At 52.6% G+C, this 26657-nt stretch overlaps 11 protein-coding genes across 11 annotated transcripts; 5 read left to right on the forward strand and 6 right to left on the reverse strand.

The window, feature by feature from the left end:
• Positions 1–2703: 2703 nt before the first annotated feature.
• POSPLADRAFT_1141490 (hypothetical protein) lies at positions 2704–3409 on the reverse strand (the record flags this gene model as incomplete). The annotated part of the gene is made up of 3 exons (XM_024485307.1): positions 2704–2915; positions 2964–3033; positions 3107–3409. Coding segments are annotated over 3 exons (585 nt in total), but the record flags the coding sequence as incomplete, so codon positions are not given.
• A 23-nt stretch (positions 3410–3432) lies between these two features.
• POSPLADRAFT_1140578 (hypothetical protein) lies at positions 3433–5528 on the reverse strand (the record flags this gene model as incomplete). The annotated part of the gene is made up of 11 exons (XM_024485190.1): positions 3433–3561; positions 3613–3709; positions 3813–3883; positions 3947–3979; positions 4032–4167; positions 4222–4411; positions 4477–4816; positions 4865–4957; positions 5043–5102; positions 5233–5297; positions 5474–5528. 11 exons carry the CDS (start codon positions 5526–5528, stop codon positions 3433–3435), a joined length of 1269 nt encoding a protein of 422 aa, XP_024339435.1.
• Positions 5529–6482: 954 nt separating this feature from the next.
• On the forward strand, positions 6483–8531 carry POSPLADRAFT_1046071 (hypothetical protein; the record flags this gene model as incomplete). The annotated part of the gene is made up of 16 exons (XM_024478940.1): positions 6483–6541; positions 6623–6701; positions 6752–6756; positions 6818–6916; positions 6970–7060; positions 7133–7216; positions 7366–7390; positions 7439–7484; positions 7541–7580; positions 7632–7852; positions 7915–7942; positions 7996–8053; positions 8102–8126; positions 8188–8356; positions 8402–8455; positions 8499–8531. 16 exons carry the CDS (start codon positions 6483–6485, stop codon positions 8529–8531), a joined length of 1116 nt encoding a protein of 371 aa, XP_024339436.1.
• Positions 8532–9160: 629 nt separating this feature from the next.
• On the reverse strand, positions 9161–10356 carry POSPLADRAFT_1056022 (hypothetical protein; the record flags this gene model as incomplete). Its single annotated transcript, XM_024480724.1, has 5 exons — positions 9161–9549; positions 9605–9644; positions 9707–9851; positions 9908–10169; positions 10323–10356. The coding sequence occupies 5 exons, from the start codon at positions 10354–10356 to the stop codon at positions 9161–9163; spliced, it is 870 nt and encodes a 289-aa protein (XP_024339437.1).
• A 695-nt stretch (positions 10357–11051) lies between these two features.
• POSPLADRAFT_1141882 (hypothetical protein) lies at positions 11052–11826 on the forward strand (the record flags this gene model as incomplete). The annotated part of the gene is made up of 2 exons (XM_024485357.1): positions 11052–11210; positions 11359–11826. The coding sequence occupies 2 exons, from the start codon at positions 11052–11054 to the stop codon at positions 11824–11826; spliced, it is 627 nt and encodes a 208-aa protein (XP_024339438.1).
• Positions 11827–13178: 1352 nt separating this feature from the next.
• On the forward strand, positions 13179–14965 carry POSPLADRAFT_1074186 (hypothetical protein; the record flags this gene model as incomplete). The annotated part of the gene is made up of 6 exons (XM_024482674.1): positions 13179–13217; positions 13280–13499; positions 13560–13600; positions 13654–13814; positions 14089–14264; positions 14320–14965. The coding sequence occupies 6 exons, from the start codon at positions 13179–13181 to the stop codon at positions 14871–14873; spliced, it is 1191 nt and encodes a 396-aa protein (XP_024339439.1). The 3' UTR covers positions 14874–14965.
• A 313-nt stretch (positions 14966–15278) lies between these two features.
• On the forward strand, positions 15279–16743 carry POSPLADRAFT_1169294 (hypothetical protein). Its single transcript, XM_024488055.1, has 7 exons — positions 15279–15737; positions 15802–16002; positions 16062–16160; positions 16218–16268; positions 16321–16350; positions 16406–16480; positions 16537–16743. The coding sequence occupies exons 1-7, from the start codon at positions 15387–15389 to the stop codon at positions 16639–16641; spliced, it is 912 nt and encodes a 303-aa protein (XP_024339440.1). The 5' UTR covers positions 15279–15386; the 3' UTR covers positions 16642–16743.
• Positions 16744–17257: 514 nt separating this feature from the next.
• Positions 17258–19365, forward strand: POSPLADRAFT_1141525 (hypothetical protein; the record flags this gene model as incomplete). The annotated part of the gene is made up of 10 exons (XM_024485312.1): positions 17258–17377; positions 17445–17676; positions 17730–17835; positions 17888–17905; positions 17964–18134; positions 18187–18355; positions 18407–18447; positions 18512–18558; positions 18611–18977; positions 19029–19365. The coding sequence occupies 10 exons, from the start codon at positions 17258–17260 to the stop codon at positions 19363–19365; spliced, it is 1608 nt and encodes a 535-aa protein (XP_024339441.1).
• An 800-nt stretch (positions 19366–20165) lies between these two features.
• Positions 20166–20620, reverse strand: POSPLADRAFT_1033373 (hypothetical protein; the record flags this gene model as incomplete). Its single annotated transcript, XM_024476933.1, has 2 exons — positions 20166–20266; positions 20374–20620. 2 exons carry the CDS (start codon positions 20618–20620, stop codon positions 20166–20168), a joined length of 348 nt encoding a protein of 115 aa, XP_024339442.1.
• A 330-nt stretch (positions 20621–20950) lies between these two features.
• POSPLADRAFT_1056026 (hypothetical protein) lies at positions 20951–22499 on the reverse strand (the record flags this gene model as incomplete). Its single annotated transcript, XM_024480725.1, has 6 exons — positions 20951–21094; positions 21145–21320; positions 21374–21734; positions 21787–22196; positions 22252–22263; positions 22319–22499. The coding sequence occupies 6 exons, from the start codon at positions 22497–22499 to the stop codon at positions 20951–20953; spliced, it is 1284 nt and encodes a 427-aa protein (XP_024339443.1).
• Positions 22500–24125: 1626 nt separating this feature from the next.
• On the reverse strand, positions 24126–26263 carry POSPLADRAFT_1180753 (hypothetical protein; the record flags this gene model as incomplete). Its single annotated transcript, XM_024488781.1, has 5 exons — positions 24126–24381; positions 24448–24999; positions 25051–25720; positions 25778–26102; positions 26149–26263. 5 exons carry the CDS (start codon positions 26261–26263, stop codon positions 24334–24336), a joined length of 1710 nt encoding a protein of 569 aa, XP_024339444.1. The 3' UTR covers positions 24126–24333.
• Positions 26264–26657: the final 394 nt, after the last annotated feature.

Here is a 26657-nt window from a genome sequence, read left to right on the forward strand (position 1 = left end):
ACTCGAAGCTCGGCACGGTCGTCCCGATGCCTCGCGCGTAGATCCCGGGACATCTTCCGCATTCGGCGAACAATAGGGCCACTTGACGCCGCTCGGCCAAGCGCGCGCTTCGCTCCAAGCCACACCAACGTAGCCGGTCTTTCCCGATTAGGTATCGAACCTCGCGGCATGCCTTCGACGACGGCTACCGGTCCGAAGTGGCCATATGTTTCTCTTCATCTCCGCGTTCGGCATGACGTCACTCTACCGATGGACTTGGTATGTGCCCCTCGGTGAGGCAGCTTCTTGAGGAACAATGCAAAGCCCCTTGTACCAGTGTGCCACTCTCGAATAGTCGTAGCATCCTGTGTAGTATAAAACCTGTCGTACTTCTCTCTAAAAAAAGGAGATCCGGTTCCCCCCTCGAGTTCAGAGCTCATAAGTCGAGTTTGCCCTGCGTCTAAGCCTCTAACTGCGTCACTTCGTCCCTCGCTGCGTAACCTCGAAACCTCGTCCACTGCGTTTACTCGTCGATACCATCTCAACGAACCCTTCGACTTCGACTATTGTCGAAGAAACTGTGAACCGCGTCCTAGCTAAGTCCCCCCTATCGAATTGTCTCTTTCTTCTACGATTCTTCGAAGAGCTCTCCCGAGCTTCGATCGTCTCCACTAACCGTCCACAGCCTCCGAGGAGCTTCGACGACGTGTCGAAGCCACCTCGTAGCTTCCCCATTGTTCGTAGCCTTTTCCGAAGGCGTTTCTCGTGTTCACTCGAACCGCGGGACACCTTGCTGCTAACTCCCCTCTCACTAGACTATAATCCGTCTCTCTAGTCCCTTTAGGTCGCACCCAGGTTAGGGGTTAGGGTTTCGTAGGTCGTATCACCGTTTAAGGACAAGCACCGCCCACTGAAGTGCAGGTGCTGAAAGGTTCGTTCCCTGAGCGGTGGCAATGTATAGTAGGCTATCTACGTATCGTAGAGTATGGTAGGGGTGCGCACCACCCAACCTATAGGAAATGAAAGTGTGAGTGGAGTTGCGTGTGAACGCCGGCAGCGAGGGGGAGTTTCGACCTAATGTTGTGACTTGGGGTCAAGCGACAAGGACAAACAAACACGAAGGCGGGGGGTGTTCGACTGGGTCTCACCGAAGCGATGGTGAGCAATGCTCAAACCTAAAGCTAGGGACAAGTAAGTTAGTATTGAAAAGATAAGTAAGTACATGGGCTTACTGACCTAGGGACAAGAGGTCGAAACTGAGGTCCCTAGGGCAGCAGAGGCAGGCTTATATACAGGGGAAGTTTAGGGGAGGCTGTGCGCACTGGTCCGTGCATCGCTGGTCCATGCGCAGCATGCTGACGCAGCCCCCAGGGGCCGGTGAGTCATCATGGCTGTGTCAGCGGGGCCCGAGCTGTGCTGCGCACTGCCGCCCATCTAATCTAATCATACAGTAGATAACGACATGTCCGTTCGAGCGTATAGTACAGAGGTCGCGGGTTTGAGCCTGCGGAAAGGAAAAAATTAAAAAACGGCTAGACACCGTGTCAACTCATGACAGTGATGTTCAAGGTATGTGGACTGACTATGCACAACTGACATACTGGTGCATGTGCCAGTGTGGTCGCTGTTTCGTACAGTGTCTGTAGTACTATCTGCATAACATAATATATTAATTATGGCAAGTGATAACTGGCATATCAGAATCTGGTGCAATATCCAGGAATCCGGGTGGATGAGCCAGCATCATGGAACTGGGGTCACCGGGAGCCAGGTTGTAGTGAATCCCAGGGCAGATTGAGGAAAACCCAGGTCCGCCAATTTGTAGAAAAACCCAAGGCGTCTCAGGTTGAACATGTAGGTCGATGAACCCAGGTTCAACCGGAGCTAATCTGCGGCATTGTACGCATCACGATGCTGTTTGGGGAGCAGCATGCGCTGGTCCTGTGGAAAGATCGGAACATTGTCTGTTGGTTAGACTAATGTAAACTAGTATTTCAAACTTGATTAAGTATTTTTTGCGAGCAGCCAGGCTTGATTCCGGTTCACAGTTCGGACCGGTCTTTGATGGCTGTGAACCTTGAACCGAACTGTTGGGAAAATCCATGGACCGAGCTTAACCGAACCTGAACCGCAGGTTCGGTTCAGGGTACGGACGGTTCAAACCCGTTCCTGGCCCGAACTTCGGAGACGCTATGTTTGACCTTAGTCCCTCATTGCACGGAACATCAGCAGTGTGCTGACAGGCAATGCAGGCTGAGACAAAAATGAGTGCATGACATGTCTGATAGTTGGTGATGGATTTGTGAGACTGCTAATTTCGTGTGTGTTCGCAATGATACATCATCTTAAGCCTCACTGGTGCATGGTGAGACATCTTCACCTCTGTCTACATCATCTGTTTCACCTCCATTCGAGCTGAGAAGTGTGACTAGGGCCATGTGTGCACTGAGTTCTGCGAAAGGTGCAAAAATGGCAGCATACACTTTGTGTTGGATATATATTCAAAGCAAGCCAAAGCAACTTCTAGAATGCCCTTGTTGTGTGGCCAAATGCAAGTGCTAAGATTACAATACCTGCACAAGATGCGCCTCACGAAACCCGACCAAGTGTGTCACCCCCAATAAAATGATCACTACGAAGGTCTCCGGATACCATCCGCCTGTGGCTGCGCACTGCACTACACGAAGAAAACATAGCATGCACTACTACACGACATACATAGAATTACGGACTTGACATGTCTGCTGCCTGACGACGAGTTGCCTGGACAAGGAGTGGCTTCTTCAAAATCGTCGTACGCATGTTCAAGATGCCGTCGCGAAAAGCGCGTGCATCGAATCCGTCGGCTAGCTGCATATTGTAGTTGAGAACCAGACGAGTGACCACTAGGCGCATCTCCTGATATGCAAACGCCTTTGCGATGCAGATGTGCGGACCTACATTACGAATGAGCTAGGCGACTATGATAAACGCCCAAACCTTACCTGAAGTAAACGAGAACAACGCCGTCTTCTCTGTCTTTGAGGTTGGCCCTAGGCCACCCAGCATCCAGCGCTCAGGCCGAAATTCCTGGATCGTCCATGAACCCCTGTATCTCCTGAATGTCTTACGAATATAATAGACGCACCAATGGATCCGGCCAATAATTATCAGGGCTGACTTGCTGCGAATACGCCGCAAGCGCTACAATGGTCCCTTCCGGGATAAAAGTCCTGTCGATGGTGGCGCCGCCAGGGGGTACGACTCTCGGGATGAAATAAGGCGAGCCGAGGCGGAGCGCTTCGTTGAGCACCGCATTGAGGAACTTTAGCCCACCCAATTTCACGGGATCGAGGTGTCCGCGCCTATCGGGAAACACTGCATCTATCTCCGCACGTAAAGCAGCGTAATACTTGGGCTGCGCGAGCATGAAGAAGAAAGCCAGCGATATCGTCGTGGAGGTGTTGTCGGAGCCTAGAGCTTGTGAATACTTATCTCTCGCATCTTGGTCAAAGTACGCTCACCGCCTTGTATGGCTACAATGGCCTCTAGCTCGAGATCAGCATGCGAGATCCGTTCTCCGGTTTGAAGGTCTCCAGCCAACTGTGATTGTTCAACTCCCCCTATGCCTAAACAGGATGAGGAGATACATACCAGGTACGAAGTCAGGTCGCGCAATTCGACGTCCGCATCAGACTTGATTCGGGTCCTCATTAGGGATGCAGCAATGTCGCGCAGGCGAGTCACAGGTCTGCCAACGGGGAGGTGCCAGATTATATCCATGAGCCAGGGTGATTGCCCAATGCTGTCTTCTTCTTGAGATATATGCCGAATGGAACTCAGAGAGTGCCTACCTATCGACGACAATAGTAGCAACCTTCCCGCCCTCCACCAGCTTGTCAGGGTCGCCCGTTTTCATGAGCTCCTACCAAGGTGGTTGAATCTGTGTACGGAATGATATCGATTATGACAATTGAGCGGTACGCACCAAATTGTTGCATCCTCCAAATACCATGTCGCCCTAACCGCGAGATAATTAATTTGGGACGCAGATAAGAGCATGAACTACACACCATAAAATCATACGACCAATGGCAGAAGCACTTTGCAAGATCTACATAGCCGTCTTTGCCCGCAGCTTGTCTCTCCTCGATACAAGAAAGCAGCTGCCACGTCCGACGCTCCAGTGCAGGGAAGAAATGGACGACACTGGGAGATCGAGGTCAGCCAGCAGTCCATGAACCATGAAACGTCAAGACCTACGCCGACCCTGTGAATGCTGCGGACCACACCCGCTTCCTGTCGCTGTGTGTCTTCTCTGTCTTCTGTTTGAAGAAAAGCGATACATTTGGTTGGCGACCTGGTAACAAATACGAGTCGCTCTTCTCCATGTGCGCCTGCGCACCGTATATGTAGTTCGCGGAGAGGGTATTGACGGAGAGGGTGTCCGGACCTATGTGGCAGGGGCATGGTGATGAATATAACTGCACTCGCGACGGAGCTCCTGACGTGACTTACCGATCCTCACAAAGGGTCCATATTGACGGTGTAGTTCGTCGATGATCAGATGCCGCCTTCCTTGTAGCGAGACCCACGAAAGCTTGAGACTGCTGATGTACCAAAGCCACGGACCCGAAAAATTAGCCAAGGGGTGGAAGGGGGAGAGTCGATATGCGGCGGTGAAGAGTGCGGCGGAGATTATGTAGACGAAGGTATACGTGGATACAAGGACAGTAGAAGCGTAGATGGACTGGACTTGTGTATAGATAATAACGAGCAAGCTCAGGAATGCCACGGCTAATGCGGAGACTGCATAATCTCCGCGCATTCGACAACGGTTCAGCACTCCCCACGTAACCTGATGAATATGAGCCGCTGAAGTGTATAACAGAAACTCTGCACTTACGCATCCCGCTCCTACAAGCAGTACATAAGCTCCAGGATTAGTGCTCTGAAGGATGGTCTTTGCGAGCGCCATGCTGCACCCTATCAGGTAGAACTAGTCGGCGAGCGAAGAGAGGGCAGCTTATGTATCCCTTACCCTTGCCACACCGTATATAGAATATGATGACGGTCAGATGTACCAGATGTGCGGTCCCGCAGATGTTGAGAGTGAGGAAGTATTGCTCAACGTATGTGCTGAGCTACCAGATGGCCGATAGCTGTATGTTCCCATAGATCATCACTGTGAAACCCAGTTCATCACGGCCGTGTTTTCATCGTTGCCTAGATCGTTTCAGCTTGAATCGAAGCCGCTATTCGGACGGCACATACATCCGGCTTGAGAGTTCCGAACACTGATATTAACGAGCCCATGTGGACGATCAACTGCAGACTGTCTGTAGGACATGCGATATCAACTTCGGGGTCAAACGGTCAAACCTAGCAAGCAAGATACGGCGGCACCTTCCCACCTTTTTTCGTATTTGACGTCCTCCTGACCACAAGGGACGCTGGAAGGCTCTGATAGACTGATACGTGGCGCTCTGGCCACAGCAAGGCGCTGTTAAATCACCAAACAGGACATACACGGAGAGAAGAATCACCACTCGAAGTGCCGCCATGGGCATCTGGGGCGCCCTTGCCCGCAAACGGGCGTACCTAGGCATGCAATCGCATTCTTCGATTACGAGCGCAGATGTGCAGGCCCCAAACGGTTTCACTCACTCGTATATCAACTCAAAGACGTCGGAGTGTACTTGCTATTACCAAACCCAAATGATGGTACATAGCCACAGCGGGCAACGGTAAGTGTAATGTGCCAGCACATGCATTCGAGCGTGACGCGAGCAACGCAACGGGAATGCTTTTTGCAATACGCGGAAAGATCTAGGGGGCGCGTCAGTAGAACGCTTGAAGTTGGCGAACAATCCTCCATCTGTACGTTGTGATGCGGCTGATCTGCGGTGCAAGGTGTCCTATACAGACCGGCGGTGATCTCATACCCGGGCCCACTATCAAAGTGTGAGGTACGGATGCAGTGGGTCTGGGCACGAGACTAATTTCCTTCTTTCCGCGTTGGGTATGTATCATCTTGTGGCGGCTTCGAAGCGATCAACTGTCGTCTCCCGGGGTCTTATTCCCTGAACAGTGGGAAGTGTTGCTGGCAGGCGAATACGATGAACGCGTGAGCAAGACTGATTTGTGTTGACAGGCTCTGGACACGGGTTTGTGCCCTCCCATGTTGCCTTCACTTGACACTGAGGACCGAGACAAGACCCCAAACCGTTCACAAGTTCCTGATATTGCTGTTCAGAGGATCGCACACAGGCAGCGTGCTTGTTGATAGATAATCAAGCATTGTTGTTCGGATCTCTAGGCCGCGTACTGTACATTTCAGACACTTTGCGGGCGCCAATATTAATTCTGTCACGCGTCCAATGGGATGTGCAGTAACGGGAAGTATCTTCTATCTTTGCGCAATCAGGTGCGTATATATTTGTGCATGGTCTCGTTAAGAGTTTAGGATAGCCAGTGTGCCATCTCCCTCACATTCGATCTCATACACTCTAAGTTTGACCTCAATGGCTGATGTGTTTCCGCCGCCGCTCAAGCTCGCACTCGGATCGACTCTCGGGGCGGCGTACGTTGGCTCAGTCATAGCAGCTGTGTATGTACTGCGATATTTACCTTGCCTCCAAATAAGTGGTTGATGGCTCTGCAGGCTGTTTGGCGTCACCTGCGTGCAAACATTCTATTTCTTCCGTTCCGCCACAAAGGATGGCTGGATTATGAAGGCGCTCGTGAGTACCGTTGTTATTTATCTCATAGTGTGTACTGACACCATATCCAGGTCCTGTCACTTTTGTACGACATTGTACATATTCGAGATAGTGCCTCACCTTGATCTCGCGCGCAGGATCTTCGACACGCTCCACCAGTGTCTGATTACACATATCTTCTATTATTATTGTATCATAAACTATGGAAACCCTGTAACCCTCCTCAACTCCGTCTGGTGCGTGTCGCAATTTCCGTTAGAGCATCGTCTCTAATAAAAGCATGTCGTAGGAGTATCTCAGTACGTCATCCAGTTACATGCCTCCGATCGCGCATCGTCGTTGACTGCAAGGGCTTCGGGCAGGCTGAAATTATAGTCAATGTGCGTTGCTGCCTCAGGTTTCCCAGCGCTGTGCTATTCTCATCCCTGTGTAGGCTGTAATTGCATTTATAGTGGAAAGGTATCTCCCCATGCTCATCTGCGTCAATTACGCTTGACGGGACGCCTCCAGCTTCCTTGTTTTCCGACTCTGGAAATGTAGGTTGGAGGACACCTTTTGACTCCCAATATCTCATGATAGCCGTAATATTTCGAAACACAGTGAGCAAGAGCATATTCGCCACTGCTGTATGCGTAGGTCCCATGCATTGATGATAATCTCAATACAATACTAACGGCAGGAATAGGCCATCCTCACCGTAGCCCATTTTAGTGCGTTGTAGCTTCTCATCCTCTTGTCTCGTTGTTGTCCGTCAGTAGGATCTGACACCACCAAAGCAATGAACCTGGTCTATCCCATCCGCGGGTAGGTAGACACCACTGCACTACAAGCCACAGCAACTTACTCTATGTTTTCGTTAGTCTCTTCACAACCAACTTGCTGAACACCGATGGCGAGAGGGTTGGTGTGACCCCATTAGCTGCAGCGACCACGTGCTGACAGCTCTGACAGCAAACGGGCATATCGGGGCTGGCTGTCGCTGTGGCCACAGATGTGTGTATCTCCGGATGCCTCGCGTTCTGGCTCAGCAAGAACAGGACGGGCTTCAGGAGGCTAGTTAATCCACGCATCGTCCAGGAGATACCTAATATTTTTTTTCACTCCGAGCGCAGGTCCGACAGGCTTATCGACAAGCTTATAGCCATGACGGTCACGACCGGCTTGCTCACAACGTAGGCTGCACTCTCTTGGAATGCTGGAGCAGATGCCGAGCTCAACACTCCTAACCTTTCAGCGTATTTGTAATCGCGAACCTCGTGGCTGTGAGTGGAAGCCAATACATATTAGTGAGCATTGGTATTGAATATATGCGTAGTATGTAGTGGCGCCGAACGGCCTCTATGTCCTTTGCTTCAATTTTATGCTGGGAAAATGTATGTACCTCGCTGTCATGTCTGCTCACTGGATTCATTTCATTTTAGTGTACATCAATGCTCTTCTCACGTCGTGCGTCTTTTCCCCCGGTACCACATATTCGTTGCTAATATCATTAACATCTACACTGCAGCTTGAATGTGAGAAACGCCATCCGCGAAGGGCAAAACAGCGAGAGTCAGCTCATCAACTCGATCCCGCTTGCCCAACTTGCGATTCACTCTGGCACCGAGTCGTCCAACAGTAAAACCAGTCCCGTTGCGGTTTCTGTAGACCGTGTTGTGCGGAAGGCGAGCTGCGCTGTGATTTACGGTCCACGTTCTCTTATCTCATACATGCATGCTTAGACCTTCGATCAAACAAGCATGGATGCGACCGTGCACACCAACAGCGCATACAAGGTATGAATTTGCAGTGTTCTGTCGGGTGGCGTAATACTCACAGGATCTGAAGGGGAATCCTGACATGGCGCTGTGAAGTGAACATGAAGCGACGGCACATATGTATTGATGTCTCATTCCTTTGGAGCTCGGGGTGCTTTTTGGCTTTGTATACTGGTGTGGTTACTGCCAGATCAATTGTGTTGTATGTTGCTATAAATCAAGGTGCCACATGTGACCAACAGTCAGCTCCCCGTCAGACCTGACTGAGTATCATTATTCATAAAGACTCCGCTGGTGATGCCCAATTCCACATTCCGCTATTGAGTAAGTCGCGCATTTGAGATCTCACGCAACCTGCCGGGCGATGTAGAGGACAGGGATTCTATCATAGATCTCATCGGGACCGCTAGAGACGACGTAAATAGATGCATGTTTGACACCACCTTGTAGACAGAAAACACGGAAGGAGCCGAGTACAGGAATAACTTCAAAGGGTGTAAGTACCAAACGCCGCCATGTGAGCTGCTACCGTAGGTATCGACCGTGCTTCCAAATTTCGACAGGTGCCTGTGGCCGAAGCACACAGGCCATCCGGAAGATCTGACATGAGGATGCTTCAGCTATCTATATCGTGACATGCAGTCCGCGTGCATATGTAGACCTCATTATCTTTCAGCTATGTTGACAGAAATGTAGTAGTACACGCTCATTCGCCGGGCCGATTTACGCGTCACCAGCCTCGTCAAAATCCAAATCCCTTGCTACATCCACCCATGTGTCCATAGATCGTCTCAGCGTGTCGCAATGTGCTCGAAGGTGGGCGTGCGTTGCCCTGCCCAGGATGAGCCACAGGGGGAAGTCCTTCCCCTCAGCCTTCCCCTCGCCACGCACAACATCCACGACGAGTTCCATAGCTTTCCTTGGGTCTCCCGTGATGTGCCTCCATGCCTGGCGGAGCATCGCTTCGTCCCCATCACGCAGGGAATCGTATGCGGGGAGCCGCTCGTAGGCAAAGTCGGCGGTCCTGGTGGCCGTGCGAAAGAGCCCAGGAACAACTAGCAGAACACGTATTCCGAATTCGACGAGCTCTGCGGCTAGGGTCTCCGTGTACGCTGTCAACCCAGCTTTGTTGTTAAAACGCATTCCAGAAGGGATAAGGCACTATACCGTGTACTGCTGCCTTGGAGGCTGCATACATCCCCAGCAGCTAGAATAAAAGCAATGTTTAGCTCGCGTGGCTAGAGTCAATTCGCCAACGAGAGCACTTACTCGAGTGTCTGCTTTCCAGACGGAGCGGCTGCCCATCTGTATAATTGTTCCAGACCGCCTGTCCCGCATGTGCGGAAGGAATGCATTGGTCACATTCATCACCCCAAACACATTCGTTTGAAATTGTGCCAGTGCCGCCTTCGACCTAAGTTCCTGATCATGAGGGCCGTGCCTCTGGAAGCGTCAAATAATAGAGCTTACCCCCCTTCTTCGAGCACGCAAGGTAGCGTGACGCCCGCATTATTGACGACAAAATCTACGTGCCCCCAAACTCCGATGGCTTCCTGTGCTTTGACTTTGACTTCATCCTCCGATTCGGTGACGTCAAGTATCATTACGTGAAGTCGCGAACGATCTACGTCTGTCAGCGTGAAGTCTTCCAAGTTGCGAACTGTGGCGACCACACGGTCGCCGCGGGATAATACCAGCGACACCAATATCTTGCCGAAACCCGTCGACGTGCCTAAGTCCGTATGTCAGTATCCGTGGTCAGCGCATCACACAATATGTAATGTGAGAATGTCCCGTGTATAGCGGTTTAACAAGGTGACAAGGGAAAAACAAACATTATTGACGAGCCAATCAGAAGAAGGCGCCCAAGGTTGGCATGACTCACCTGTGATAAACCACACCTTGCATTGGTCATCCATGGTCGGAGGTCGCTGCGTGCTATGTAGGAAGAGGTTCTATATAAACACGCTGCTTGGACCAAGATATGCGCAAAATACGGATCGTGCGTTGGAGAGTTTGACAGTAGCTGGTCCTCAGTTAGAAGGACAATTGTCGATGAGAATGTACCTTGTTTTTGTAATACGAAGACCGAGCGCAAGCCTAGATGCGCGCAGTGGAAATCGGTATCAACATGATGATGAGTAATGCTACCGTGACACTTCACACTGGCAAGGAATCGCAAAGACTGGATCATTCCAAATTGCGGCAACAGAAAGGACGTGGATAGATCAGACGTATCTGCGTGGTGCCCTTGCAGGTTGTATCAAAATAGCAGTGACAGACTTCGCTAAATCAACCCACAACCACAAGTTTGATCGAATACGAGATAATGGTGAGGACCTCGGACACCACAATCGCTTCACTCGGTGACATGCTCTGCGAACTGGCTGACGCTGCTTCTTCGAGATTCTCCTCCTTTGGTGTTCATTTTGATCATAGCGATGTCTGTGTGGCGCCCAGTGATACTTCGGACCGCTAATCAGTACCTTTCCTGAAATCCCATGGAATGTGATCTTGCCGCACCTCCTTGTCTGTTCGTAGACTTCAGCTTCACGCCTCTGTGAACTCACCTCTTTTTAAGACGTGTCCATACCACGTCGCAGTGGCAGCCGATATGTCAATCTTCTTCACAGTGAAGTCACTGTTACTTCTTGCTGCTGTCTTTGGACACCATGTAGGCCTCATGCCGCCGCGACCGACGCGCGAGGATGAGCTAGCGTACAAAGGTCAACTATTCGAGCGCACGGTCATGGCCCTTGCCCACCTCGTCAGGGTATGTCTGTCTGCTCCGCTTGACACACGCCAGGCCCTCATGTACAGTCTCGATCCTACAGACATCGGTGTCAGCATTATGTCTCGGCCACATCCTCGTAATGTTTGCAACCCGCTACCCGTGGCCTGCCACACGAACGCTGCTTCAGGGTATCTGCCCCAACAGCTCTCCCGAGAGTCATGCCCTATTCAGCCTCTCCACACCATTCGTCGCAGGGGTCACGACTATCGTCCTTACCGCTGCCCTCCGTCTGTGGTGCTATGCCACGCTTGGGCGACTCTTCACCTTCCTGGTCACGATCCGGCCAGAGCACAAGCTCATCACGTCCGGCCCGTACGCGTACGTACGCCATCCGAGCTACACCGGCGTCGTCCTCATGCAAATTGGGGTCGCGCTAATCGCCTTCGAGCCGGGAGGCTACATGGTGCAGTGTCGGCTCCTGCGGACACCAATTTGGTGGCTCGTGCTCATGTGGGCGGTGTGCAATACGTTCACGCTGTTGTCATTGAACAATCGGGCGAAGGTCGAGGACGATCTGATGAGAGTAACATTCAAGGAAGAGTGGAAACGATACAGTCAGCGAGTGCCTTACAAATTCCTGCCGTTCATTTTGTAGAGTGATTGGACCCGATGGATTTCATGTAAAGAGACACTGAGCTGTAGATGTGGTTTCTTTTCAGCTTCATGGTATGTGTTGCCTCACGCCTCACGCATTTGAGTCTCCGATGTGTTTGTACTACAAAAAGGCCCATTCTATCACGATATCCACCATTTGTTCGCACTGTCCCTCGCATTAGATGAGCATTATGTCTCTGCGTTGCACGCAGTGACAAGCACTAGTCGCAAATGGACAAACCGTGAGAGCATAATGATGACAGCTTCACGGGAACAAATAGGCTATGTATGATAAATGCAGCAATCGTAGGAAGAACATGCGTGTACCCGAGGCAGAGACAGCGAACCTGTCGTCGGAGACAGGATACAACAAAGGGCCTCAGAATTGCAATTAAGGCTGGGACACGAAAGGCAATCGATGATCTCTGAGAATCCCTGAAGGCAGAAAGTCCGCAAATGCAAGGACTATACAAATGGACGCCCTAACGGCCCTTGATGTGCACCTCACTTGTCTGATATGGGAGGACCTCAAGTAATGCCCGGACTTCGCTCAACTGTCAGGCCGGATCAAGCCTCCTCGGGCTTCTGGCCGACAACAGAGAAGATGAGGCCCAGCTACCTTTTTATGCAAGATACCGGCGCACATTGATCGGGACCTAAACCGGAAATTACCCTTCCTTCCTTCTTTTACTGACACGGGTGTGATCTTTTTGACGCTCGCGAAACCCTTACCAAAGTATAACATGGTACCTTGAAACCTTTTTGAAGATATGACAACCTTAGAATGATGAGTAACGGACGTACAACCTCCAATGGTATATGATGTATGACAGCGCACGATGCCCCTTGTGATTTCCGAAAAGCTCTCCGTCAGTGCCGAAGCGCTACCTTCATTTCGAGACCACTTCACACACCTTGTTGAACTCAATGTGTGCGTAAGCGGACTTCGCATACAGGAAGCCTCGGCTTACTTTAGTAAATTGTGGTTATTCAGGCTTTGATTCGTTCGGCAAGATTCGGCAGGCCTCTACGACGTGCTACTCGCTTTGTTTTGTTTGTCTCTGCGAGTGTGATTCGAATGACCATCTTGGGAACGCCGCCTTCTCGTTCCGGGGGCCTCGGGCACAGCGCTTGGGTACATGCTCGCATCTGGACCCTTCGCGGGAGAAGCCGGCACGCCCCATTCTGATCGTGTCCACACCTTGACATGAACAAACCTGCACCTTGCACATCTGAGGACTGTTCGCATGCGATTTAGAGCTCCTAGATCAGGTCCGCGTGGTCCCAGCCTACGGATGTTGGCGTAAACCATAAACTCACACCCTGCACCCCTCACGCAACGCAATCCTCGCCATGTCGGGCCTGTTCAGTTTCCTCAAGCGCATTCGCAATGTGAGCCCGTCTCCCTGCGTCCACATTCTGTGTCGTTTCAGCTTCATCCTCCGCATTCGCAGATCAACAGCCCGCCCAATGTGCCCGCAAAGAACGCCGACGCCCTGCGTTTCGGTATCCTCGGTGCCGCACGCATTGCGCCTAATGCTCTTATTATCCCCGCCATAAGTCACCCCGACGTGGTTGTGCTCGCTGTTGCATCCCGCGACGCGTCCAAGGCTTCCGCATACGCAAAGAAGCATCGTATTTCCAAGGTTTACTCAGGAGATGATTGCTATCAAGGTGCGTTATGCAAGCTTCTGCTAATATTTCTCGCTGTTCTGATTTGAAACCTCGATATAGCCGTCCTCGACGACCCTGACATCGATGTCGTGTACATTCCGGTAGGTTCTTCATTTGTCTAGCTGTCTTCTTGATAACGAAGATCACCCCATAGCTCCCTAATGGCTTGCATTACGAGTGGACAATGCGTGCTCTCAGCAGCGGCAAACATGTGCTCGTTGAGAAGCCCATGGCAGACACGCCGCAGGAAGCACAACAGATGATCGAGCTCGCGGCGAGCAAGAACCTTGTCCTGCTCGAAGCCATCCACTACACGTACGTTTTGATGAATGGGCCACAGCCGTCTCCACATGGATAGACCTGTGTATTTGACATGAGCACAGCCAGGTTTCAGGCGGTCATGGCCTGCGGGATGGGCAACTCCATTCCGTTCACCATGATGAGTCAATACTGAGTTGTCGCCAGCTCTTGATTCAAAGTCCCGCATGCGCCAGGGTCGTGCACAACCTTTCTCTCAGGTCTATTGATGTAGAATATGCTGCAATGCTCGTACGAGCGAACTCCCATTTCCCGGCTGACTATATTGCAGATTCCATCCGGCGACACACCGGGTCAAGGAACTTCTTGACAGCGGCGAGCTCGGCAAGATTACAGGCATTCGCGCTGACTTTGCTGTACCTGACGCACCGCATGGTATTTTCTTCCTCAAGGACGACGTACGGTTCAAGTACGACCTCGGCGGCGGCGCCACGATGGATATGGGCGGTGAGTAGGCGCCCTCCGCAAACCCACGTGTGACAACGCTCACACACCCTGACAGTATACCCGCTGTCTGCCGTGCGCTTCTTCACCGCGAGTGAGCCCGTCAAGGTCTCGAGCGCACGCGCCGTGGGTCACGCGGCGGACCCAGCGCGCATCGATCGTGAGATGACCGCACGGCTCATGCTCCAGTCCTCTATTGAGGCGGAAACGTACGCGGACTTTGGGATGAGCGGATGGGGACCGTTTCACATCTTCCCGCGCTTGCTTAAGGCGAGTGTGCATGTCGAATGCGAGCGCGGCGCGCTTGAATACTTCAACTACCCGCTCGCGCACGTCTTCCACAGCATCAAGATCAAGCCGCAGGGCGGGAAGGAGCGTGTGGAGAAAGCATACCGGTTCGCGGACGGTCGCGGGCAGGACTGGTGGTCGTCGTACCGGTACCAGCTTGAGGCGTTCGTAGAGCAGGTGCGCGGGCGCGCGCCGCACTATTGGCCGGAGGCAGATGACCCGGTAAGGCAACTACAGTGGGTTGAGGGCATCTACGCCGCAGCCGACATGCCTGCTCGGCCTGCGTCTGAGTTATACAGCCCATCGCATGATTTCGCCGTTTGATAGTCTTTCTGTCGCCTTCTCATTCTTACTGAATTGCGGACCTATTGGTACTGTCAGTGTTGTATGGGTTCAGTCTGACGTTTGTGTGTTCTAATTTTGGATTTGCACCTGGGTTGGGGACATCTGTACCATGATTGTCGCAGATTTATCCGGCGAATAAGCATCAGGATCAGATGTGACCTTCATCAGCAGCCTGGACAGGTTGATAGAGAAGAAGGCATGCGAGATGAGCTACGCTGAGGCTGAAAGAGAGCACGTTGTCCTTTTCGCACTCTGGTATCCTTTTTAGGATAAAACGAAAAAGGCAATACGTGCTTCAACGGCTGGCCTGCGAGCCTGTTGAGGTGCCAATATGGGGCTCCTTCTGGGGTCCAACGAATATGCACCTTGTCCATTCCGTGTCTGCACCGAAGAGCTGTCTGAAGCGATACATATATCGCACACATTCCACATGGCATCACCTACCGCTTCCTGACACAAGGCACTCTGAACGGGAGTGTTATCGCCTCAGCTATGTCCAGCTACACCGAGGCCTGGTTGAGCGGCCCCTCCGGCACCCAGTTCTACACCCGCACGTACGCCGCACAGGACTCGCAGGCCGTGCTCGTCTTTGTGCATGGCGCTGCCGAGCACACAGGGCGATACACCGACACGCACGCGCTCTTCGCCCGTAACGGTGTCACGGTCTTCGCGTATGACCAGCGCGGGTTCGGGCGCACGGCGCTCGATGCGGAGCACAAGAGCAAGGACAGTGCGTACGGCAGAAACGGGTTTGTCCCGCAGCGCGAGGACGCGGAATGGGCGGTGCAGCACGCTCATGGCGCGTTCTCGGGGCTTCCTGTATTCCTCATGGGATTCTCAATGGTGGGCAGCGTCTCTATGTCTGACGCGGCAGCTGCAGTTCCAGGGCTGAGACATTATCGCGCAGGGCGGTACGCTGATCTTTAGCTTGGTGACGCGTCCACCGCCTTCCTCAGCGAGTTCGACGGCGAAGCTCTTGTCCGGCATCATTGGCTCTGCACCGACTATTCACCTCACCAAGCCTCCTCCGAAGCCCGCACTGTGGGTGGCTAATGCGGTTAGCGCCGTCGCGCCTTACACGCTCATACCTGTCAAGAACAAGACAGAGGTTGATCTTCCTTCCTTTCCTGTTGCGGAATGTTTCAACTCGGTGTTGTGGCATTATAGGACCTGTCCCGCAATGAATCCACAAACGAGGCATATGTGAAAGATCCATATGTTGGCACACCGGGAAGCTTACGAGGAGTTGGCGACCTCATCTCTGGAGTATGAGCCTGATGAGGTGTTCATCACTGTTGTTACCCTGACGGTTGATATCTGCAGGGTGCACGTCTTCTCACGAAAGACTACGCTAATTTCCCGCCAGATCTACCGGTAAGCACATGCCGTATTCAACTGTTGTCTTACTCATCGCATTGATCCTTAGGTCCTGGTCCTGCAAGGGACCGAGGATCAGGTTCGTGCGCACTACGTGTACTTCTCTACGAACGTTATATTGAGCTCATTTGCAGGTCTCAAACCCTCCTTCGACAGAGGCGTTCTATAACAAGCTTCCAGCAACCGACAAGCAACTGGTGATGTACAAGGTGTGTTATTCCAGATAGACGAATTTGTGCTGAGACTTATGGTGCTCGTACTCTAGGGCGGTTGTCACGAACTGCACAATGAACCGGATGGTATCAAGGAGCAATGGTTGGAAGAATGCATTCAGTTCATCAAGTCTCATCTTGGAAGCAGCGCTCGATGAACCCCGAAGTTATCACGTGGAGGCTGCCTTTGATTAATTATTCGGCGACCCTGTAACCTTGTCGTTTCTCTGTTCTTGCTTTCATGTATTTATTTCCATTGCAGGACATGCGTGGCCTGACATCTGTGTGATCGAACGAGACAGGTACGAGACAACCAGCACATGATGGAGATGTAATCACCTGCGCCGTGTATCTGGAGTGTCCTTCGCTGATTGCGGGTGGACCCCGATCACTCTAAGTCTCAATAGGCTTGGTGACAGCTAATTTGTCAACAAATCTACGACATTTCATCTGCTTACCGGAACAAGGCCTTGTGGTTTGATGAACACGAGCAGTATGGGTTCGAATCGATACCCTCCGTTCCGAATTTGTCCCCGGGACAGCCTTCCACCAGAAGCTGGTACCAACACGGGCAGTCATGGCTCACATAACGATGTAGCATCAGTTTAGTGCATGCTGAACATCCGTTTGGTGCCCCCCAGGTCCATTCAATCTCTTTACCTCGCTACGTGCTACGATGAGCCCGTGTCCAGAGCCGTGGTGAATAACTGTATGTTTGCACATGAAGACGCTAACTCGCGCACCAGCAGTGCGCATGTTGCTCAACCCGACTCCATGGTCGCCGAGACCAATCCTTTTCCAATCGGCACACCCGAACAGAGTCGGAGAGGCTTTGCATTCTGGATGGTGTTCGTCGGAAACCTCGTCGTCGATCTCCTCTCTGCACTTGATCTGGTGAGGCTGTGGGCTCTTTCCCCACCATGGCGATCGGGTACTAAAATAAGCACCGACACGCTCACAGACGGCTGTATCCACCGCTCTTCCAACAATCGTTGAGCACTTGCACGGCACGGACTTCATCTGGGCAGGGAGCGCGTATACGATCGCGTCTACTGCTATCCTCCCTACCGTCGGTGGCCTCGTGTCGGTGTTTGGGAGGAAGCCGGTGCTCCTCACGTTCGTCGTCATATTTGCTGTGGGCTCGGCCTTGTGCGGGGGTGCACGCAGCATGAACATGTTCATCGCGGGTAGAGGTAGGTTACCTCTAGCAGTCATGGCGTGCTCCTTGCTGAGGTGCTTTATGAAGTTGTCCAAGGACTCGGCGGCGGAGGCTGCATCTCCGTCACGGAGATTATATACGCAGATTTGGTACCCCTACCAGAACGAGGCAAATTCCTCGGGATCACTGCATCGTGAGTGTGCTCGTCCTGGAGCGAAGACATCCTCACAAGAATGACTTTGCAGGGTTTGGGCGCTGGCTTGGTAGTGTATAATTTCTCTCATTGTCTACGCCTCGCACTCTAATATCGCCATTGCACAGCGCAATAGGTCCGCCCATAGGAGGGGCCTTGGCAAATTCTGGCGCGTGGCGCTGGCTCTTCTTCCTCAACCTACCCCTCTGTGGCATCGCCCTCGCCCTCGTTACCGCCTTTCTAAATGTGCACATCCCCAAGGCCAGCTTCATGGACAAGATTTCCGGCATGGACTGGCTGTAAGTGTAGCGTTGACACCTCGCCTGCGCGAATTTACTGGCGGTCGCGTAGAGGACTCTTCATCATCATCTCCAGCACGATGTCGATCATGATAGCTTTGACGTGGGCGGGTATACGTTATACCTGGGTATCCGTACACGTCCTAGTACCCCTGTGTCTCGGTGCTGTTGGCCTCATCGTTTTCTTCGTCCTCGATGTCTTCTGGATTCGTGATCCCACCGTAAGTCGCACGCATGTAGTGCTTGCAGCGCTGAACTCTGTATCTGCTTAGATTCCACCGTTCGTCTTAAATAACAGAACAACCCTCAGCGGGTGCGTGTGACTGCTCATCTTTATGCAGGTTATTTTGGACTCACTCTTGTTGTGCCGATATCAGATATCTAGGCACTTTCTTTCACGGGATTGCGTCCATGGCCGTCATATGTGAGCGCATATCAATCTGAATCACTGCTTCAACGACGAACGTGTCATTCAGTCTACCTCCCTGTATACTTCCAAGCATCGAAGGCGGATTCACCCGTACAATCAGGCGTCGAACTGTTCGGTCTTGCCTTCGTCATATCGCCCGTAGCGATCTTCACGGGGGCGTCCGTGCAAATATTCCACCGTTATAGGCCCCAGAACTACGTCGGGTGGATGCTGACTATGGTCGGCTTTGGTCTCCTATCGACCCTGGAGGTCGACAGCTCGAAGGGCAAGTATATCGGATATCAAGTTATAACAGGAATTGGGCTTGGGATCATATGGATTGGGACACAGTTCCCAATCCTGGCGCCCCTGCCCTTCTCCAACAACGCACACGCGCTCGCGTTCTTCACGTTCATTCGGTGTTTTGCTCAGGTGTGTGACCAGTCGCTCTTCGGCGCTGCATCGCCAAACCCATTCTTACAGAGTTGGGGCACCGTGATCGGAGGGGCAATACTACAAAACGTGTTGAGGGAACGTCTACCGGCGACCTTCGTGTCCACTCTGCCCAGCGGCACCCAGCTTGCCTATTCCATCATACCCGAGATCCGCTACCTGCCGTTGTCATTGAAGGCAGAGGTACAAGCCGCCTTCGCGCAGAGTACGGCTATCATATGGCGCGTCATGATTGGTGTCTCTGGACTTGGTCTACTATCGTGCCTGCTTATGCGGGAGATCGCGATGCGAACATCGATGGACGAGCAGTGGGGGCTGCAGGAGCACAAGGGAAGGGACGATGAGCCTGAGAAGGCTGAGATAGCTTAGGCTCGACACGGATATTAGTGCATGTCTATGTCCATGTGATATAGCTGCCCCGCGCCTGCCACGACATCAGAAGAAGGGGCGCAGCGTGGATGCTCTTCTCCGTCCTTTGGATTGCAGTATGAGGTTATCATGGCATCGGGCCCAGCGTGGCCTTCGTTTTGTATTATCGCAACTAGGAGGCGCGCAATTACAGAAACCAAGACCACCGCCCTGGTACTACCTCAATCGCTGATCGGGGTCCCGAATTTGTGACTTTCCAGCTCGATCTCCGCACATTTCCTCTTGCAAGGGCAGATCCTCGAATCAAGTCATTAGAGCCACAGTACAGCATCATCTACCTGACCATTTCTCAGTCAGTCTGCAGACAGAGCTTTATAGCATCCTCGTTCATCAGAGCAAGGTCATCGCCATCGACACGGCTATTGCAGCCCAAGTGTTCTACATTTGGTTCGGTGGCGCCTTCTGTAACTGTCTTCTGATCAAATAATCTTTGATCATGGTGCGGCCATTGCTAGTCCATGAGTCTCCAATTACGATCGAGCTCTCTCTTAACGAGGTACGAGCGGCGTCAGAGCTTCAGTGAGTCCAATATCGACTCTATATTACTGTACCTGACGATGTTCAGTCACTTTACAGGCGATCAGCATGTGTACAGTACGTAGAGGTAGAAAAGGACTTACGAGCTTCAGTGAGTGGAATGTCAACTGAAGCTCGCATCGTGAAATGGCTGGTATATAGCGTGCGGTAGTACGGTGAGTCATCAGTTATTAGGGAGGCCAATACCATGTAGATGGCACGTATCATATCCACACCGGCATCATCTGAATCAAGTCAGGAAGTGATTTCCTTCCTCGACAAAACATCCATTGTAGAAGACAGGACGTCACCTTCCGGTCTAGACCTAGAGTTTCGGTATTACAGATGCATCCCACTAGTGAAATAGACCAGCGAAGGAAACGTCAGTTACCCTATCTTCCGCCAACCAATTTTCATCGCATAACCACGCACGACAGTCTACGGCTTTACCCTGGCCTTCCGCACGGCCGCTCTTGCGGACGTCATCCCCCTGTGCGATCTTGTACAGCTCTCGACCTGCCAGCACATCTCCGAACTGCCCATGATACCCGAGAAGTGTGCACCCACGTCGTTCTCGACTTGGTATCTCACGCATACCACGCAGGTTGTCTTTATACCCGCCATCGCGTTTCACCGGCTCGGCGCTGTCTGGGAGGACGCAGCCGCTGGCGCTGGCCATGCAATTTACCTTCTCAGCGATCTTTGTGTCGCGGCTGGGTGAACTCGCTCGCATTCAGCGACGGTTCGTGGAGCTCTCCTGATATACGTCTGGGTACGTCTACTCGCGTTTGTGGTACACTGAGCAGCCGATTGTCTTGGCACGCAGCAGATCATCAGCACAAGGTGCGGAAGTCTTGTCCCGCGCGGAGACTGCCCTCAACACTGACAAGGCTCATATATATACGTAAGTAGTATATATTGATTGTGCTGTGCGAAAGGCGAGGTAAAGTCGCAACCGTCAGATCCATGTGAGGACCTGCATTAGAGGTAGAATCCTCAGAGCAAGACGTCAAGGGCTCGCGAGATGATAAGATGGTATATCGCTACTGGGTGTTGTGCGTGTGATGTAAAGTGCTTGCGAGGCTGGAATATGCTGCTCTCCCAGGCACTCGACGCCGCCTGCTAGGATCCCGACCCGCATCATGGCGAGTAACTGCGGAGAGCGATCAGAAGAATGCTCCTGGAGAGATACTGTTCACCTACATTATGTGCCGCATTAGAATGCTCGTATACTCCACCAAAAAAGGCTGCGGTCATGTCCTTCCCTGTGTTCTCAGATATTAACCTAGCTCCACCAGGATGGTCTTCGATAAATGCCGTCGCGTCGTGTATATATCCTGAGACAAGGATAAGAGTACGCTTCCGAGATTCTTCTTGCACTGTTCTGCATAAGCCTGAAGACAGCGGGATGACAGGACTAGTATCCACTCACACGAGTCCCAAGGGATAACCGGCAGCTCCCGTGCAGAAACGGGCCATCGAAGCATGTCCTGCATCGACTTGAGCTCCTTCAGGCGCATCGTGAAGTAGCCCTTCCGAATCTCATTCGTTGGGAACGTGCGCAAGTGCGTCGCAAGCCCTACAAATTGACACATAGCGATAAACCACTTAGTCGGGTCATATTGATACCACCGGAAAGCGTTGCGATAATCCATTGGGAACTGGTGGTGGAAGTTATGGTACCCCTCGCCGAGCGTGAGAATCGCGGATACGAGGTGGTCCCGTGGTGAGTGCTTGTCATCGTATGGCGTGTCCCCAAGGTAGTGCGCGACCGAGTTGATGCAGAACACGCTCTATCACATTGGTGAGCACTCATCCTGTTGAAAGCCGTTCGCGGATACTCACATGGTGGCAAATAGTCATACGCAGCGCACCCGCGAAATAGAGTCCACCTAACCAATCCCCCCAGCACAGACCCGCAATGACCGTCGGGAGTACATAGCCAGTCGTCAGCGCGACTGGAAAGTAGTGTCGGTGCTGCCACTGCACGAGCGTGTCCCTCGCCAGATCGGAGATATCGGCAGACCCCGGGCGGATGTCTGTTCGGAACACCATCCATCCAACATGTGACCATAGTAGGCCGCGCTGTGCGTTGTACGGATCCTTATCTGTATCCGTGTGACGATGGTGCGACCGGTGCCGTCGAGCCCACCAGTATATAGAACCTTGCACGGCGGAAGAACCTGCAAGCATAAGTAACATTTGAAGAGGCCTCGACGCCTTATACGCGCGATGGGACCATAAGCGGTGGTAGCCTGTATCAACAGTCGTTAATAATTGCCTAGCATCCTGTTTGAAGGAGAAACTGACCAGCGGTCACACCTTCGAAGGATCTCATTAACATCGAGATGCCCGCAGTGTGTTGACTTATGCTCACCTAGCATGGTTACGAAGTAGAGTGTTACTGTAAAGATAGCTGTCGGTTTGAGGAAAGGAGTAGTAAAGAAGCCATAAAGTGACAAGGCTGGGGTAAAGATGAGGATAGAGACGTTGAACCATTGAATGCCTTTGATGGGCGGAAAGGACTGGAGTCCTAGGGCAGAATTCACGGATGGCATAGTTGAGCACGTCATAACTGAGGATCTACATCCAGAGTATAAGGGTGCGCATGAAATGAAAGACGAAGACGATAACACCGACATTCACACACCAGGATGTTTGCTATAAATTTCGCTCACGGATATGAGGTACCAGAGTCTCTGGACTAGAACGGGAGATGTAGACGGGCTGATAGGAGGATTCTATATCAACTACGTTAGGTGCATCTGGTGGTTCTGATGGGATGGCACTAGTAGCGGAGCGAATCGTATTCGAGGGAACGTACCATGAGGCTTCCGCCGGGGTATGATCATCATCGTACTGTGTGACTTCGTCAGCGCTCTGGTTGAACTGTGGGATGATCCAATCTCACTCTGCGCTAATCCACCTATGCTTCGAGGGGCTGAATATCTTAATGCATTCAGGTCGTACAATATTGTGAGACACGACATCAGATCCGTCAGTGAGCTCGAACGGCTGCAATATCGACTATGACCATTACATGCAGCGATTAAAAGCCTCAGCAAGCTATTATAGAAGGATGAACGACAGGACTTACGTTGGTCTAGACGCCGAGGATTTGTCACTCGCGGCCTTAGAAGCTCCCCGTCAAGCTTTCAGTACAACCCGTGTTTATCCCGCGCTGGAAGTTGTAAACCACCGGATTCCAACATTTGTGTGGGTACGACTGATCTTCAATTCCATCCTGACTCAGTGCTGTATCAGAAAGCCATCGATGACAAAGATCGTAGCAGCCAAATTGCAGTCCCCATGGTACGCTGTCATCGGCATTGGCAGCGGGGTACGCACTCGGCGAGAGTCGAAAGTGCAGGTCATCAGATGGCGCTTGATATTAAGGAAACTCAACGTGGACCTAATTTACTGGCTAACTCCCTTCCGAGGCAATCGTGCAGAAATATTTTTAAAATGTATCAAACGCTCTCAGCACGAGGCGTTTAATATTTTCAATTTTAATTCCAGGGCGCCCCATATACGGGTTCCCATGCCCCATCCCGAGACTTGAAAGTCGCGCCCTTCGCACTCGCTGTTCCTCATAGTGAGCGCTGTGTCCTATTTGAAGTGCCAGCATCACAAGCTGGGGAAAATACATTCAGAAATGTAATTATACTCATCAAGTTGCGTGCCGTCTGTACCACGGGCGCTTCCAAGTTCTATCTTCGGGATGTAATATTCCCGATCGGGCAAGTATCAATTACCCACCAGACCAGCATGTGTCGGGCTTCACTATTAAAATCCGGAACCAAGGACACTGCCTGGACAGCCGGCGATACCGGGCGCCTAAATGACCAATATTGATCGGGAGAAGCACCAGGCAACTGCAACCGTAATCTGAGTCGGGGTTGTTGCCCCTCTCACACATGAGAATCCAGCAGGTCCTCATCAAAGATGGAAGGAGCAACAATTCACATGCCAGGCTTCTTCAGCGTGAGCTCGTGGTATGTCCGACTTTCAAGAGGATATGTCAGCAGCGAGACACTGATCGCAGCCTTTGCGCCCCATGTAGCGCTGCCGCGAGGTGAGGTGAAGGGCCGGTTTATTAAATGCTAACCAACGTATTGGGTCCATGGTCCCGACCGTTGGCTTCGAGTGCCGCATCAACCCCGCTTGCGCACAACTATTTTCGAGAAGGTATAACAATATTGAATCAGCTATTATGTGACCTCGAGCTTCAAGGTAGCTGGCATCTCGGCTGGTGCATCTCAACCCACCTTGACCCTTAAGGCACTAGCCCCATGGGACCTGGAAATGTCCTCGTCTTACGGAATACACGGTACATCCCTCCGAGTGCTCTCCCACAATGCAACGAACATGTAAACACCTTTCCCGTGGATGTCAAAGCCTGGCCTTGGAATCGTCTGTCGGTACCCCGGTAAGAGATATCTGCATGTAATGCCCGAGGGTGTCCATGAACGCATACAAAATCATCCGGTCATCAAGGACACTCACCTTGTCACGTGTTGCACCTCCGACGTACGACCTAAGCTGTCGCGTCCAGTTTTGCCATGCCTCGTCGCTCAGGATAGGCGCCGAAATTGAATCACGTACGCCCAGCGCGTCTACGTACGCCCGGATGTGCGGCAGGGCCGCGAGCACGGCCCGGTCTTCCCTCAGCAGCCGCACCTCATCCGAAAGGCTTGTGTTCTCTGAGTACCACGACGGGTCCCACTTCATCGCGGCTAGCTCGAAGAGATCCAGGAGCGGCTGCGGCACGCCCGCATCCACCGCGGCACCATATGCGTATGCACAGCCTAATGCGAGTATGCCCGGCTCGCACTGGGGGAGAATCAGGTCGTTGAATCGCGGGTCGCGGTGTCCGAGCTCGAGGCCCGCCAACAGCCTCTGGCAGCGCACGAGGAGACCAGCGCTGTGCTGTGCTAGCACGGAGTCTCCATGCGAAGGCATCGGGAGCGCTACCCTCCCCTGGAGCATCTGCGAGAACAGTCGGATACTGAGCACACGTATGTCGCCCTCCGCGATGATGAACCCGCGCATGTCCATCTGTAGCTGGTGTAAGCAACACGTTTTCTACCCGGCATGCATATAACGCACCTCGATCTGGCTCACAATGTTATGCCCGAACGTGCCCTGCACCCCTAGGCGCTCACCCACCTCCCGGTAGTAGTGCGTCGCGAATCGGCAGACTGTCGTCTTCAAGACCGCCGCAAGCCCACCGCGCACCTCCACGTCGATGTCTGTCCTCACAAACTGCTCAATCACCCGGGGCGCCCACGCGTCGAGCACATGCGCCACTGCGGTGCAGTATACCATCGGTAACTGCTGCGTCCGAAAGCCCATCACCGGCGTGGGTACGTGTTGCTTGCCCTGCACCATCCGCCGCAGCGAATACTCGACGCCCAGACACGCCGCTATCTTCGTCCCTGTGATCGCGATGAGCGACAGCGACGCTTGCCCGACCGTCGTGCGCCAGATATACCGCAGCAGCAGCGCGTGCCGGTCCGCTGGCGCATCGAGCGCGCTCCCGAGGAACGCGGCAGGCGGCAGGCGTACGTGGTCGAACGAGGTCAGCGAGTAGTCGAGGGGACTCGTCCCGCTGCGCGGCGGGAGAATTGTTGCGGATATGCCTAGGCACATCCCGTGCTCATCCGAGGTCGGTACGAGGAACGGGTGCACGCCGCGGTCCTCACCATCCACGAGTAACCGCGCAAAGACGACGCTGATCTTGGCGCGTGTTGGGTGCGGCGTCGTCGGGGGCATGAACCTGAGCACCAGGAATTAGCGCAGTGCACTTTTTACTTCTCCACGCAGTCGCACGTACTTCGCCGCACCTCCATGGGGCGTATGAAGGATATAGCCGTCTGTGACCTTCGTTGCCGTTGTCTCGAGCCTTGTAATGTCTAGCCCGTGTCCGAGCTCGGTCAGCAAGAAGTTTCCGATGACTTCTCCCTCCAGGATCTGCTGCATTATGGGCAGAAGGTCAGGCCTTTCTGACTTCATCGGCAGGATGGTCCCCAAGAACAGATTCAAGTGGCACGCCAGCACATTCGCGCACCCGACATCTATGACCAAGGCTGGGTCCTTGTACGGCTCCCAGAATTTGGGGGATAGCGTCTCAACGTCATCGAGAGCGTACTCTGTCTCGTCTGCTTAACGTGTTAAATCGAGGGGTGAACGCGCATGTCTACTTACTGTAGATTTCCAGCAGCGCATCTAGCCTCTGGTAAACGAGACGGACGCGCTCCTCGTAGCTGAGGGTCTCTGCGCGCGTTGTGAACGCCGGGTGGTTGCAAAGCTCGCTTCGCATTGCGATTAGGATTCACAGCCACTGTAGGGGTTCGATCCATGACTACATACTGCACGAAATGGGGAGGCTAGGCGCTGCCGTAGCGCCTAGCCTTCCCAGAGTGTCTGTTCTGATGAGCGCGGCTTTGGCTGGCGATAACGAGGACTGAAGCAGTACTACTCCCTTGATACAGAACAATCGAACGAGACCACCGGACAAGAAGACTTGTTGCGAAGTTTGACGTATAAACGTCCATCAAACCAGCGATGGTCACGCAGGAGCAATCTAGGCGATCAGTCGAAAGAGTTGGTCGCAGGAGACGTGGAATACCAGGGGTATCCAGGGTCCCACCGAATTTGATGCCCTGATCGGCTGTGGTGGGCCGAATTTGATGGTCTTGCATTCTGATCCCACG

The sequence above is a fragment of the Postia placenta genome (assembly GCF_002117355.1).
Source record: "Postia placenta MAD-698-R-SB12 unplaced genomic scaffold POSPLAscaffold_6, whole genome shotgun sequence".
In the NCBI taxonomy this organism is placed as follows: domain Eukaryota; kingdom Fungi; phylum Basidiomycota; class Agaricomycetes; order Polyporales; family Adustoporiaceae; genus Rhodonia; species Rhodonia placenta.